This window comes from Mchenga conophoros, linkage group LG8, assembly GCF_057382185.1.
Source record: "Mchenga conophoros isolate Kocher_MC1m ecotype Shallow Benthic linkage group LG8, M_conophoros_male_GT1.1, whole genome shotgun sequence".
Taxonomy (NCBI): Eukaryota; Metazoa; Chordata; class Actinopteri; order Cichliformes; family Cichlidae; genus Mchenga; species Mchenga conophoros.
The window spans coordinates 30,988,176-31,004,443 of NC_140533.1; the positions used below are offsets into that span (position 1 = coordinate 30,988,176).

A 16,268-nucleotide genomic window follows, 5' to 3' on the forward strand; every position below is an offset into this window, starting at 1 on the left:
GCTTCATGAACTCTATGTTAGTTTCTGAAGTTCTGCAGCTGCGACCTCTGACGCTTGAACAAAGCTGTGAAAGAAGAAAACCAAAATGCAGCTTCAGAGAGGTCCTGAAAAAAGAGTCAGCAGGTCCAGTTCCTCCTGCACAGGTGTGTTTGTGGGCAGCTGGGATTCCAGTGTTTCAGCTTTTGCAAAAATCTGTAGAGAAATGCGACTTTTCTTCTTCTCGTCACGATGCATCGCGCGTGTCCTCCACAGAGGTTCGGTGAAAGACGAGCCCACATCACAACACGTCCACGGTCCCTTTCAGTTAGAGACCCACCGGTGAAAGAAAGACACTCAGATCCTGTATCAGTGAAAGCTGTGAAAGGTGTTCAGACAGAAAGCTTCACATGTATTTGTTTGGAGTTCAGAGATGTTCTAAATCTGACGATGTAACAACGGCATTTGTGGTTTGAGAGAAGGTCCTTTGAGCTTTCTCGGTCCTGATGACCTCGCGCTTCTGTGGCCATGAAACATCCATCCAAGCAGAGAAAGAGAGGTCGCATGAATCAGCACGAATTATCCTACTGGGAAGCACACCTCCACATGCAGAACACCAAACCTGAGCTGAAACAAGCCCTAACAAAGGTGTTTTTAATGTTTCGACTCACCTGTGGAGGTGGCAGCAGGAGTCCACCGTACAAAGCACTGACCTCTGCCTTCGACGTCGTCTCCTGACATGGCATCCGTCAGCAGGTGGGGGCACCAATCATGCCCCCCCCCCCCCCCCCCCCCCCCCCCCCCCGGCTCACACTGGTGAACTCTTTGTTGACTGCAGAGGTGAAGAAGAGCTTCCTTTGAAGCCACCTCTGCAGTCTTGACTTTGCACTCACTACCCACAGCTGGTGGTCTCGGGTGGAGGTGTGAATGGCCAGCATCATATGCATGAAGAAGATCTCTGGAGAGAAGATCCAGAAACCACAACCCGGAAGCTTCTGTGTCCACAATGATGATGAAGGGAGTGCAGCTATGGCGACGCCCTGCACCCTCTGGCTCTGTTTTATCACATCTTTAACTTCAGAGTTAAACTCTGAGGCGACGAGTTAAACCGACAGAAGCCTGGAGGAATATTTGCTGTTGTTCCAAAGTTACTCCAAACCTGCGAGCTCGCTCCCAATTCAAAGAACAGCAACACTGTTTGCTCTAAAATATCTCTTCTATTAACTTTGAGAGTGAAAGTGGAAAGCAATAAGCACGGTGACATAATCGGGTTTCTCAGCTCGATCCCTCGGATGAATTCAGGAGGTCGCACCTCCTGTTTTATTAAATCAGGACTTATTACACAGGAAATGATTCAGGCGAGCAGCGAAGAGGAAACAAACGTGGGATGTTGGGAATATTTCAGAGAGCACTCACTTTTTCCTGGTGTCGTACCTCCCCGAGGTTCCCGGGCTCTGTGGAGGACACAGAGGAGAAAATGACCAATTTCTATGCAGGACCATGCAGAGCAGTGACACATATTAAAGCACCTCTATTCCACTTCAGCGCCACGTTTCTGCAGAGGAAATCGCATTAATGCGTTCCCCTCTGCAGACGCAGCAGCGTCTCAGCACTGCAGCACTCGTCCACTCTCCCCGCTCACTCTTTTTATTCCACTTTATTCATCGCTTACCACAGCGACATCACAGATCTCAGGTGAAACAGAAGCAGGTGCAACTGTGAGAAAGTACCCGCCTCCTCCCTGATCTCCTGCTGTTCTGCATATTTGTCTCACTGACATGTTTCAGATCATCAAACTCAGAGAAAACCAGAGTTTTTTTAAACGATGATGTCATTCATCGAGGGAAACCATCCACCTGTCAGCTGTCCTCAAACCTACAGCCTGCTGTCTGTGACCACGTCACTGTGGACGAGCTTTGGTCACCATTGGAGGGTTTCCAGCCTGAACGGGTTAAGGTTTCTCGGCCACTTCACAGCCTTTGTTTTGGTCTTCTGAGCCAATCAGAGGTGGGCTTGCTGCTGTGTTTCTGATTATTGTCCTGCTGCATAACCCCAGTGCCCCTGAGCCTCTGTAACTTCGGGATTTTTGGGTCAAGCAGCTGCAGACCATCACACCACCATGTCTGACTGTGATGGTGGTGCAGATGTAAGAGGACTCAAACACTCCAGGAAGTCATCCACAGAAGATTTCCCAAAGAGAATATATGAAAGGACTAACACGGTGCAGAGGATGTGAGGAGGAAACAGACATTTTATTTAAATAGCAAACCACAATGGAGGGAGGGAAACGAAGAGGAGCTGGCTTCTGTTTCCACTGTAATCGTGTTGATCTGTGTTACACACTCCACCTAACAACAAATAAGCTAAAAATCTTCCAGCCAACATTAAAAAAAGTCTCTAATGTAAAGTTAAGTCTTTTGTGTGATTTGGTGCAATAAATAAATAAATGAATAATCCAAAAAGTAGTTGTATTAATACTGAAACAAGAAAAGGAGCTAAAATATTCCCTCCAAACATAATGTATGAATTCAAAAAGTCGGCGCCCATCGTCGATCGTTGGACTGACGAATGTCGGTTGGAAACATGTTACGCTTACAGCCTTAAGCAGGAGGCTCCATTCTCATGGTTAGGAGCAGCCAGGTTACCCCACTCAGGACGACAACGCCGGTGCATTACTTACCACACCCACCAGAGGTCGTTTCAAACGTTTCTACACGCTTCGAAGCCTCCAGGTCGGCATTATTGGTCAGATGATGTCATTAAAATGCTTCGCAAGGCTCCAACAGCACAACCGCAAACCAGAGGGCCAGTTCAGGTGAAGCCACAGGCCACGCCCAGGGATGGGAATCGTTAGTCTGCCTATTGATCCTGCTTATCAGCTAATCAGCTGATTTCAGTTCACGTGTCAGAGGAAATGGCGACGCAGTCTGGAGCATATAAGCACATTTTTGGTAAAGTTCAAGCTGCATCTAGGACAGAAACACGAGCATTGTGCTGCTAACACTTCGCTTCTTTGCAACTTGCACATACAGCATGCTAACGCTAAGCTAGCCAAGAACCCAGAGTGAGCAGAGCGAATGGCGACCCCCGCGGCCGGAGCCTGAACTAAAAAACAGGAACAAGAAGATGATGAGGCAGAATTTTTAAAGCAGAATCACCGTGACGATCGAGTTTCTGTGCTGGTTTTCATGTTTGCTTTGAGTTACTAAGACATAGATCTGAGAGACGTGTGTCCTCATCAGTAGGGATGGGTATCGATAAGATTTTCACGATTCCGATTCCATTTTCGATTCCGTTTAACGATTCGATTCTTTATCGATTCTTTTTAAAAAGGAGAACACTAAGGTCGATTAGCTTAGAACTTTGTTTTATATCTTCTCTTTGAACAAGATAGAAATTTAGGAGTAACATGGCCTTACAAACCCAACAGTGAGATCTTAAGAGATCCAGCCTGCGGCTCTTCAATGGGGTGTCACAGGGTCCCCGGGAAAAAACATTGTAAATGTAAAATAATAAAATAAATATTCTTCTGTAGCAATAACAAAGTATAACATAAATTATTCTGTAGCAATTACACAAGAATATCCAGTAATGTCCCTGCCTACAATTAAACACATTCACTTACTGAAAATCATCTGCTGTGGCAAACGGGTGCAAGCCTTTGACCACAAACTGAGTCACTGCTCGGTGACATTCGTCTATCCTGGCCTGAAAGGAGACGCTGCCGGCAGACTGCAGCGAGAGCTGCCAGCATCTGAGACTGCCTCTCTCATCATGGTCACTAAATGCACAGTAATGGCAGGTTTGTAATAAGGCAGATCGCGCTAACATAATATGCACTGTTAGTTGATTATTTACCTGCCGCATTAACGGGAGAGGACGTGCAAACGCTACCGCTGCTGCTGGGTTGAGATTCACGAGTCTGGAGCGAATTAAAAACATGACATTCATTTAAGGTTATCGCGTGTTTGTGAGCAAATGCTTTTGCATATTCGTAGTGTTTCCTCCCGTAAATGAAGTATCTACTTTGCAAGTATTGCAAGTTGCCCTGTTGTCATCCGTTCTCGTAAAGTATGACCAAACTTTTGAGCGTTTGAGCCGCTTAGGCGCCATGTTTCCTGCCAGGTAAATGACGCTCCGCAACGTAGTGACGTCATTCGGGGCGACTGGAATCGATAAGGGAATCGTTTGCAAACATGGCAAACGATTCCAAGGAAATGAAACAGTAGGAACCGGTTCTCAACAAGAACCGGGTTTCGATACCCATCCCTACTCGTCAGGGAGTTGTGTTGGCGTGGAGCCTCAGGTTTATATTAAATGGTGATTATGAGACAGCGTGTTCGAGCTATATTACAGAGTAGGGCTGAACGATATATCGCATTTGCGATAATATCGCGACATGATCAAGTGCAATTTTCTAACCGCAAAGGCTGCGATTATACTCTGGACATGTCCAAATTCATGGGCTGCATCCTCCTGAGGCTGCATTTGTAGACCGATTACGTCACAGCGACGCGCCGAAGGCTGTCCAAATTACTACCGTATCCCAGAATTCATAGCGCGGCCCAGCCAAACTCCAGTTTCCAGCAATGGCGGCCGCTACTAAGTTTTAAAATTACTCATACTAATCTTTCTGGGTCACAAAATAAACTTTTAACATATTTTCAGGCGAGAAAGTAGCTGTGTAAACATCAAATATCTGCTCGGTTTATCAAGATATCCCATATTTGCAAAAGTGCTTCGACGTTTTCAGAGGCGTCTGCTACCCACCAGCTCGACAGCTAGCCGGGAGCTCGAGGGTTACTGATGCGGCCGAGAACGGCACAACTCCCGGCACATCATTTTCAGATCACCGCGGAGTTTCGCTGCTCGGGTTAAACGTAATATATAAGTCACTTAGACAACCTAAAAATGTTATTGTTGGGCTTTTTTCAGTGTTTTGTTTGTTCGTGAGTAAATCGGTTTGGCTGAGATTAAAGTTATTAGATTAGATAAAATAAAACTTTATTAATCCCCCGGGTGGGTTCCTCCTTGGTTTTCACACAGCTGACTAAACGTCAAACAGAAAACTTATTAAACAGAAGTATGAGACAGTCGAGAATTTACACCAGTGTCTGGTTATATTTTAGATAGCAAGAAGCAGACGGCCGAGTTTATTAAACTCCACCGAGACAGCGGTGACGCTAATCAGAACTAGACCGTCCAATTTCACGCCTTTAAACTTTAAAGGCGTGTTTGTGTGTGTGTTTATACAATTGCTATTATGTTTGCACTTTATGTGTAATGTTACTGACTGCAGAGATCAGTAAGATGTGTGTATTTTTTATTTATTAGTTTTATTTATTTAATATTATTTTTTAATTGAATGACTGTCTAGTAGTTCACAGATGTCGAAAAACTGAGTGTGGTAAAGCCACTGATTTTGTTTATGTATATTTCTGCAATCTGCACATTGTACTGACTTTCATTTTAATGTTTACACCAGGGTTCCTTGTCAGCACTTTATGCTCAGATGTTTGTAAGCTAAAAATAAACTATTGTGTATGTTCAAATATACTGTTGTGATTGAAGAAGTTAAATAAAAATGTCAGTCATCAATTCATGCATCACCTCATGTCATCATAACAGAAGTCTGTCTTCCAGGAAAGAACAGTTTAAAATTAATGTAATATAGTATTGGCCATACTATATGATGTATTGCTTGTCTTTGTTTAATAATACAGAAGACAAAGACCTTAAAAAATAATCGCATATCGCATCGCAATCGCAATATTGGGGCAAAAAATCGCAATTAGATTATTTTCCATAATCGTTCAGCCCTATTACAGAGTAACATCAAAGCAACTTCACGAGTACAGCAAATGACCTTTTCTCAGGAGTAATGAAGTAACATACTGCATTACTTTAAAGTTCTGTGTATTCTGTGTAATAGATTACTTTTTTGAGTAATCACAACAAAGAAGGTAATACGTCAAGCACGCATAAACGTTTGACCCACAGCGTCAGTCATTTCGTTATTGCTGCGTAGCGCATAGCGCCTCTGCAGGACACCAGAGGAACTGCAGGTTTTGGTGCTTTCTTATATTCGTGATGTTGTAAAAACTTTTAAACACTCGGTCACGTGTCACGTCGCGTCAGATGCGCTTAGACGTGAGCATAAAATAAATCTGAGGTGCTTCTGAGTTGCTGTGTAATCACCGGTGTCACCTGTTTAAACATCAGCAGTCCCTGCCTGCTCCCCTCTGGGGGAAATAAACAGTGTTTGCTGAGTCTTTCCATGCATGAAGGATGCTGGATGCAGGAGGAGGAGGAGGTCGGTTTGATTCAGGGTGAAAGTATTCAGTTGCCTTGACGACCGGAGAGGACGCTGCGAGGGAAAATTGCTATCTGTACACAGTGCTTCGGCTCTCTGAGACGCTGGAAGGCCTGAAGATGCTCAAACAATGCGGCGCCCGGCGGGGCTCCACCCCCGACACGCTGAAAGTCGTATTTTTCTCCTCAGTTCAGTCAGACCGACGCTCCGTCCTCAGAACTACACAGAACAGCAGTGCAGAACTGTTGGAGAGGGGGTGCTTTTAACAGTGTTTAATGTTCCTGCACTTCTCTGTGCCAGCATGAACCCAACCCCCACCCATCCTCTAAACCCCCACCTGCAGGAATAAACCTTAAACCTGGCCGCTCAATATTCACACTAACAGCTGCTTCGTGTTTCGTGAAACCAGCAGCTCTGAGAAAAACCAGCATCTGAAGCTCTTTCAGGTATTTCCTGACAGCGAGTTCACGCCCATGAGCGGCTCGGCAGTGGCGTGTCGGGGTAATGGGCGTGACCCGCCCTTCATCGGGTTCAGTGCTGCTCTGAAAGCGTCCATCACTGTCTGTGATTTCTCAGCACGCCTCGTTCCTGCAGAAAGGTGCTCATTACTTCAGACGCTCTTCCTCCGATTCGACGAGGGCGTCCTGGAGGCTTTGTTCTCGCCGCCTGTAAGACGAGGTCATCGCTGAGAGTCACAGGCAGAAGAAAGACTTGCTGAGTGTTTCCGGTGTGATCGCCGAAACAAACCCGAGGTCTGAGCTGACTCCGGCTGTTTCGAGTCAGCTGAAGGACTTTGGCGATGCAGCGGCGAGCGCGACTCTGAAGTCTGAACAAAAGCAGGCCAGCAGCTTCATCTCTTTGTTCGTGTCGGCGTTCGCCACAGACTTCACCGGCCTCTGAGTTTAATTGGTCACCTTCACCTCCTTTTCTCTGAATCGGCCCATTTCCTGTGAGGACTTCCTGTCAGAGGACGGCCTCATTGACACAAAGCTCAGGACACGTGCACCTGCACGATCAATAATCATGGATGACCTAATTAATGTGCAGAGCAGCACAATATGAATACGTTCTTTTTCAGGATCAGATTTCTGAGGAGGTCAGGTGTGTCGTTACAAGCATCAGCACGGTTTAGCAGAGCCTCTCAAAGTCGGCCTCTGATTGGCTGGGGTAGAGTGATGGTGTCCCTGTGGAAAGGTGAAGAAAGGTTCCTGTCCAGGTGTGTGCCTTTAAAGCCCTTCAGATCCTGGCAGAGGTGCTCAGAGAACAAAGAGGCGGAGGGTCTCAGACCTCGAGCCTTCATCACTTCCTCCTTCACTCTGCTGGTATTTCTCTGAATGTCAACACGCCCAGCCGGCCCGTCTTTGTTCGCGCTTTAATGTCACAGGAAGTTGTAGCGCAAAGAGTTGGGGGTGAGGGACGCAGCCCAGACTTTACTTTCAATTAATGCCGCCAGCTCTGACCTTTTTGCTGGTGTTCACTTATAATTTTACCTTCTTTTGTTTTTCTCTGTCTGTGAAAGCAGAGTCCGTCTTCCTGTTCAGCTCAGTGCGTCAGAAACATGAAGCTTCACGGAGACCGGACCGTTTAAAAACACTCAAATCTTCTGTGTTTGTGTTAAAGACAAAACGTTGTGCTAAACTTTCATGTAACACCAGTTTCAACCACAAGATGGAGCAGCGCTTTAATTGCCACACTTTCTTTTTCATAGTGGCGACATGAAAATAAAAGGTTAAGGTTATGCAGCTGCTCTCTCTGCTCTCTCTGTCGGGCGATCGTGGCTCAAGAGTTGGGAGTTCGCCTTGTAATCGGAAGGTTGCTGGTTCGAGCCCTGGGTCAGACAATCTTGGCCATTGTGTCCTTGGGCAAGACACTTCACCCGTTGCCTACTGGTGGTGGTCAGAGGGCCCGGTGGCGCCAGTGTCCGGCAGCCTCGCCTCTGTCAGTGCGCCCCAGGGTGGCTGTGGCTACAACGTAGCTGCCATCACCAGTGTGTGAATGTGTGAGTGAATGGGTGGATGACTGGATATGTAAAGCGCTTTGGGGTCCTTAGGGACTAGTAAAGCGCTATATAAATACAGGCCATTTACCATCTCTGCCTGCAGAGGGCGCGTTTCAGGAGTTCCGCTAACGTCCACCAGGGAGCAGCAGTCAGCCTGCATTATTAGCAGTGGAGTGGATGACATCATGAAGGCTATCTTTTAGCTGCAGTCTGTTTTTTTGCTGCATGATAGAAACAGTCTTAAAAACAGCTGAGTCTGCTTCTTGGAGAGTTTGACTTCAGCAGACAAAAAGAGCTGCTTGCATCTGTCACTGATAACGCTTACATGCTTTTATCTTTACAGTACTTTATCAGCTGTGAGGCCTCATCTACCTCACTCTGAGTGTAAGCGCAGGAGGAGAGCCTCTCTGGGCTGATGCTGAACATCTGTATCGATACCCAGCTCGATCTGCAGTGATCAGACCTGAAGGGACCTCACTGACTCAGCCTGCCTGTTAAGCGTCACCGCTAATTTGAACTAACCTCCTGTTCTCCTGTACGCTCGCCACGCGGCGGGTGGACGGCGCTGACTGCAGACGGCCGAGCCCCTCCCGCTCCTGCTTCTCTTTTCTAATGTGAACAAGGCTTTCTGTGTAGCCGGCCTGTTGGCCTCTCCTCGGGCTAATTAGCCCTCCAATGCCGGCATTCATGGCCGGGCGGGGAGCCCGCAGACGGGGGAGGCTGAGGCCCCCCTCCTGGCAGGGCCCACCCGCTGGGTGACTGACAGGCTGACTGCCGTGGTCACACATGTCATGCAGCACGGCGGTCCGGCAATCAGGTGAGATTCAGCCGCAAGCTGCTGCTCACAGAGAGGCGGCGCCATCAGACCCACACTTTAAACTTTATGAGCTCCACCACAGCCAGTGTGAAGAAAGGTCAGAGTTCAGCAGCGTGAGCTGTGAGGTCATTGATCCAAAGTTAGTGAACAATCATCAAAACTATCTACCACCACCAGCACGACCTCCCACTGCACGCTGCCTGCACGCTGTCCCACTCCCAGCAAACAGTGAGGAACGTGTCATGAAGTCCACTTTTACTTTAATGTTGTGACATGTTCTGTGTCCAACACGAGACACGGATGCCACAGCGAGCAGTGAGGCCTCTCAGGACGACCTTTGACCTCTTCCAACCTGATTTTTTTATGCTTGAAATGTAATTCCACAACACTAATGTAACTACACTATTGTACTTCATCACACTGTGTAACATGACCTGAATGGATTTATTACACATATAGCAGATACTAACACACTGCAATGTAATTAAAATAATTATACTTGAAGATAATTTTTTCAGTATGTTAGTAATTATTAAACTTTATACTTAAAAGTATTTATAACTGTAACTACGCTATATTTAAAAAATACCTATTTATTACATTTTTAATTAAACTACATTTGATCATATTACATTATAATACATGTTGTTTATAGTGTTAATTACACCGGTGTACGTCAGTCACGATGTAACCACACAGCAACATTTATGTTTACACTTTGTTACAATGTAAAGGTGCAAAGTTTAAAGGTACAAGTGAATGAATAACTACACTGTAATTAAACTGTTATTAATTAATGTATTTAGACTGTAAACAATTGCAGAATCCTTTTCTTCGTCTTCTAGCTGCTTCCTTTAGGGGGCGCCACACTGGACCATCTGCTCCACCTCCTCCTGTCCCAGCAGCCCTCTGCACGTCCTTCACTACATCCATGAACCTCTGAGGTTTTCCACAAAAGTAAATCTTTAAACGTGTGAACCGTCTCGCCACAGAGCGCCGCCGAGGTGACGTCATGAGCTCAATCAGCTGATCAGCAGAAAACTGCTGGGGGATTCCCATGATGCACTGGGTGCTTCTTCTTCACTTCCTATGTGTTAATAGACCTCTCTGCACTGAATCATACCTGCTTATCCTGTCTTCCTTCTCTCACCCGAACCAATCGCAGATGGCCCCGCCCCTCTCTTAGCCTGGTTCTGCTGGAGGTTTCTTCCTGTTAAAAGGGAGTTTTTCCTTCCCACTGTCGCCAAAGTGCTGCTCATAGGGGGTCATATGATTGTTGTATGTAGTATTGTAGGGTCGACCTTACGACATAAAGCACTTCGAGGCGACTGCTGTGATTTGGTTTATAAATAATTTGAATTTCTTCTTCTTATGTTTGAAGTCGGAGCGTCACAGAGCCAAGGTCTCATCGACTTTAATGTTTTGGGTCATGCCTGACGACTGCAGAGCATTTCTCTGGACCCTCATCATCATCACCACAGGTGTACACGTACTGGGAGGTGTACTGGGGGATGTGGTTACATTAATGGTGAGGAGTGAAGCTGTGGTTTGCGCGCAGCCTCAGCATGCAGCGGGTTAATGCGGCGCTGTCATGAGGGGAAGGCAGCACTCCAGCGCTCCGCAGCCTGTTTGTTTAAGGATCAGCAGTAATAAGACGTCAGGCTGAATTTACGGAGCTAAGATTTTGCGGTAGGTGATTCATGGAGGATTTGGAGCGGAGCAGCAGCTGATATGATTAGTCCCGCGGGAGCACGGACGCTCAATACAGCACTGTGTGAGTGTTTGTGTACAAAGACGCCGAGCGGGCCACAGAAAAATGTCAGAGTAAACAGGAGGCGTGCACAGAGCCCGCCTGTGTGCACGCCTCAGCCCACATCACCCCATCGCGGAGTCGAGGATGCCGAACGCGCTGCTGCTGACTGAACGTGTCACACAAATAAAAGTCCTGCAAACACTTTAATGAAGTTACTGTTCCCTAAAAGTTCCCTACAGTGGGGCAAAAGCACCAACCCTCTGCTGATTGGCTGTTTAAACTTGGCGGTTGCTCACTCAAAACAATCAGATAAATGAATCCATACACAGGAAATCTCTCCGCGAATGAGGGTCGTCCATCACTGTTTTACCTTGGATCAGCTGACCACAGCCTGCTGCGTGCAGCGACCAGCAGATGCTGCTCCAATCCGCCGCTCTTTACCCCAAAACATCCACCAGTTCAATCATTTGTGTCATTTATTCAGTTTCACAGGTAACAAATAATGAGTTTTTAAAAAGTAACTCACAGCTGAAGGATCACCAAACCCCACCGAGCTCGCCCGACATCATCACGATTGTTCGGTGACAGTAAACGGGGCTGTTTGCTGTGACATCATCCACACTGTTTAACATAACCAAGAAGAAAAACCGAGGCACAGCGAGTACCTTCAACCTGTGCTCCCTCTAACGCCCAGCAGGGGGCGACTCCTCTGAAGTCTGTGAGGAAACGAGCCAGCTGAACTGTTTCCTGATGATGTTCATGTTAGAGTCATGAAGGAGCAGGAAGCAGGGGGAGGAGTTTAGAGCAGGCAGGTGTTCATTAACTGGTCTGAGGGGCGGGGACCTGGAATGAGAGTCGACGAATTAGGTGTCGCTAAAACTCAGGATTTAGATGGCTCGTCTGGGAAATCTTCCTCCTGGGGCTCAGGTACGATGGGGGGTCTGAGTACCTGCCCTGCGTACTCAGCAGGGTGAATCATCGCTTCCTGCAGCAGCTGCAGTCACATTAAACAGGCCCAGCGGATGAGGAGGGCGCCCCCTGCTGGTGCTCAGGAGGAGAGGCCTGTTACTACTGATGGTTAAAACAGAACGTGACATGAAGCTCACACAGAGGCGGGAAACACGGATGTATGGAAGCTCATCGCAGCCCGTGATGAGTTTGTGTTACATGAGAATTCAGTTATTTAAATTTTGAGTCAAAGTATTCTGTTTTAATGTTAATAATTATACATTTTTATCAAAACTGGGACTAAAACAAAACCAACTGAAATTAATTTTTCACTGTTTTTATAAATTAAGAATTTCAACTTGATTTTTAAATAATCATTTTGACTTTTTTAGTTTGTGTTTTCTAAAATTTTGCCTTTTAGTCTTTTTTTACCTGAAACTCTGATTTAATGTCAGAATCTTTGATTTTCTCTAGAAAGTTTTAAAGTAACGCGGTGTTCCTGTAAAAGCCGCTGAGCCGGAACAAACAGACTTTGGAGTGACATCACAGCGTCGCGCTGTCGGGGTCACGATTCCCAGAAAGCTGCCGTTTAACGGCTGAACGCTGGAGCGGGATGCGTCCCCGCCCCGCGCGCAAACAAAGGCGCCGTTTCCCCGGGTTTATGACGGGAGCGCTGCTGAGTCACCGGGATGTTTCTGTGCCGTCAGCCGGACGCTGACGCAGACACGACGGAGCGGATGGAGGAGGAACCGCCAGCTGCTCTGCTCACAGCGAGACATCGCTCCGTCAGTCAGAGTTATCACTAATCTGGCTGCTGATTGGACAAAAACACGAAACAGTTTGTTGGCTGAGAGAGAAAAAGAGAGAGCGAGCGGAGACGAATGCAGGACAGCGTTTCAGCGACAGAGTAACAAACCTCGTCAGCTGAAGCTCAAACACGAGGACGTCTTTATGTTTCTGCCTTTAAGGCTGTTTAGGCCACACTGAGGTGACGAAACCGACCTAACATCAGAATTAGTCCTGAGATTAAAGAAAAGCTCAAAATGATCTATCAATGGATCCATCCCCAGCGCGGCTCCCAGAGCGAGTCTGGACGCTCACGCTGATGATGGTGACGATGATGGAGGCGGATCCTTTTCCTCTTGTTTCCTGATGTGTGTGTTTCATGATTTCAGCTCATGATGTTTCTCCTGCAGTTCCTCTAACGCCCACCAGAGGCTCCAGAGTGAGAAGCATCGCTGCTATGTTCAGGAAATAGACTGGTCCTGTGTTTCACGTTTTCTCTCCTCGTCTTTCTTTTGTCTTCGCATCATAAACTCATCCTGACTGAACGATCCTGACGTCAGTATCGATCGCACCTCTGCTCGGGCGGATCGGCATGTCCTCCGTCATCGATGCAACAATGACCCACTCCTCTAAAGCCCGCCCAGTCTTTTACAAAGCAACCAATCCATCTTCCTCTTTCCTGTGACATCACAGCAGCGGTGGGAAAATCCGCTCCCTCCCACCGTCTGACTAATTAGAGCTGCTGGAGGTGACCAAAACAGACGCCATAGCCACGCTCGTGACCTCTGACCTACCGCCCACTGTGTCCGAGGTGGACACAGTGGGCGGGGACAGCGAAGCGTCGCGGTTTTTCTCACTGCTGGCAAAGGTTTCCCTGTTGAAGCTGTGTCAAACGTGAGGCACGCTGACTCACCGCGGCACGAGGCTGGTCGAGGCGGCGCCGCTGAGAGTCTGACACACAACAAAAACACACAAACGCTCCGAGCACAGCGGTGACCACGAGAGCAGCTACAAAGATAAAAGCTGTTCATCGGGAAACAGCTGCGTTTCCCACAAACAGCACCTGGGAGAAGGTGTGAAAGCACTTCCTGTCCTGTTCTGATGATGGAAGCTGGGGTCAGAGGTCAGCTTTAGTAAACGTAATCAGATAAGAGGAAATCCAGACTTACGTGGATGCTGCGGAGTTTCTTCCGGCCTCTCTCCAGCCGGCTCAGCAGCCTCAGGTGTCGCTGCTCGCCGCCCACCGGCTGCAGCAGACGGTCGTCCACCGAAATCGTCTTTCTCAGCAGCGCCCGGTCTGTGGCCCACGGCAGGGAAACTCGGGCCGCCTCCCCCAGGGGAAGACTCCTCGCACCTGCTCCTCCTCCTCCACTCCTCCTCGACCCCGGGGACGGATCAGGTGACCACAAGTCCCGCTGAACAGAGCCTGCAGAGAAACCAGAGCCCTGCTGCGTCAGGGGGGCGGTGTCGTGTTCCCACTCACCCACAGTGTGTGTGTGTGTGTGTGTGTGTGTGTGAGAGTGGGTCAGGTGTAAGCTGACCACCTGAGCTGCTGCATTAAAACTACATGAGGAGGCCGAGGGCGTCGGCAGCTTGTGGCTCACATTCAAATCTCCACGTCAACCTTTTTAACCAGAGACAAAACGGCGCTCACTGAGCACGTGCAGATCCACAGCTGATGTAAACACACACACACCCACAGCTGCACACACACGTCGTTATGAGAACGTGGATAATTTCATCAGCAGCCGTTCACACACTCAAACTTTATAATCAACATCTGGCTGAACATCAGCACGAGCTCGAGAGAAAAGAGGAGGAGGTGGGTGACAAGGCGGCTTGCAGCACAGACCAAAGCTGACACCGCTACGTGCCCACTTTCATTTTCTCAGATGTAAACTCTCCGTGGAGCTTTGTTACATCACTTCCTGTGAAACGTTACAGCTAACTAAGTGAAACGTGAAACATGACTGGTATTTATCCAGGTTACTTTTTACCTGAAATTGATTTCTTTGAATAAATAAATCAGACTTTATGTATTTCAGCTGCAGTTTACTCTGAGTTATTGCTTTGCGTTTCCTGGTGCTCAAAAACACGACCGCAGACGGAGGGGCGCGTGTTTGAGGACATCGTGCTCCAGCCTGTTTGCTTCCACAGGTGCGTGCGATGAAACGTGAGCCTCGCCGTGGGCCGTGTTCCTGAGGGTCAGGTTAACGCTGGAGGTAAGGCACCAAACCAGGCAGCACGATAAATGTTTGATGAGGAGGAAATCCATTCAGCTCGCCTGCGAGCGCTCACAGACGAACACCGAGTGCAGCCAATCGATTTCATTCACCAGGAGAGGTTTGAATCCGCCTGGTTCATGAAAGGGAGGAAGGTTTGAAGGCTTATTCTGCGTCCTCAGCTCTGTGTCATCGCCATGCCACCACGCCAAGACGCCCTCCTGACCACAAACTCACTGTGGGCGCAGGACATCAGACGAACAACAACAACGAAGCGAACCGGCCCTGTGAGCGCCACACAGAAAGTCCCACAAACCATCAAACAGTGAAGGCAACACGCGCTGGTCACAGTGATGGCGAGTGGCCACCAAAGGCCATCCCTCTCGCCGTGCACCGCCTCACAGGGTGCTCGCTGCTGCTCCGTGTGAGGAGGCCAAACACAGAGTGGTCACCTGCTCCTTCATCATGACTGTGTGACTGTAGAACAGCTTCACCATCTTCCACCATCCAGGAGGTAAACTCTCCTTATAAGGACGAATGTGGGCGTGGAAGCACGCAGGTGTGTGGATGATCCTGAAGACAGGAAACATGAAAGCACAGCGCTCACGACACACTTTGAATCATTTATGAATAAAGTCTGTGTGAAGCTCAGCTGATCAGCACAGGTGCCCTTCCTCACTCAGCTGGACTCACAGCTCCCTCTGCTGGACACACAGCACACCTACACCCAGACACAGACTGCAGGAAGTCCAAAAAACCCCTGCAAGTTACAACTACGAATTTTGACCCTATTTTTCTTCCTTTCATCTGATTGGTGAATGTCATGTCAATCACAAATTAAACAATCCAATCAGAGAACAGATGGGTTTGGCTGTCGGGGGGCGCTTTTTTTGAACTGCAGGTCTTTGAAGGGAATAAATGCCCTTCTACATGCCAACCCAGCGTTTTCCTTCATCACCACGAAGGAAAACAGTCTGCGGTCGTCCGAGTTTGGTGATTTTTGTGTCACAGGTCTACGTGTTTAATACAGGGACTTCCACAGCCTTTTCACCAGCGCTGCAGACGCAGGGGGGGGGGGGGGGGGGCAGTGTTTTGGAAATGACAGTCTTCATTACAAAGCTTTCTTCTGGAGTTTTGATCTCCTCCATACCTGATTCATACCGTGGAGGACGGGGCTGTGGCCCCCCCACACCCTCTAGCAGATTGTTACATGGAGAAACCTTTGGAATGCAAGCATGCTGATCCACACAGGTATGCACACAGGTGTACACATGGGTATTCACAGACGCGGACTACAGCTTTCTTGGCTGCTGCCTCAAAGCACATTGTGCGCTGTCTATCTTGCGTGCTGCACAATATCGTTTATTATTTAGTATCTACTGATATCTACTGCTAGCTAGTTTATTGTGATGGTGCTGTTTTTTTTATTATGTTGCTCTTTGTTGTTTGCTTTC

The 16,268-nt window shown here is 47.9% G+C and overlaps 1 protein-coding gene across 1 annotated transcript in view; it reads right to left on the reverse strand.

Annotated features, from left to right (window-relative positions):
• ankfn1a (ankyrin repeat and fibronectin type III domain containing 1a) overlaps positions 1-16,268 on the reverse strand; it is a 103,498-nt gene that overhangs the window by 78,803 nt on the left and 8,427 nt on the right. The window contains exons 5-6 of the mRNA XM_085285613.1: positions 13,762-14,018; positions 1,393-1,430 (exon numbers count right to left, since the gene is read on the reverse strand). Coding sequence (XP_085141739.1) covers positions 1,393-1,430; positions 13,762-14,018 — 295 coding nt within the window. The remainder of the gene's footprint in view (positions 1-1,392; positions 1,431-13,761; positions 14,019-16,268) is intronic.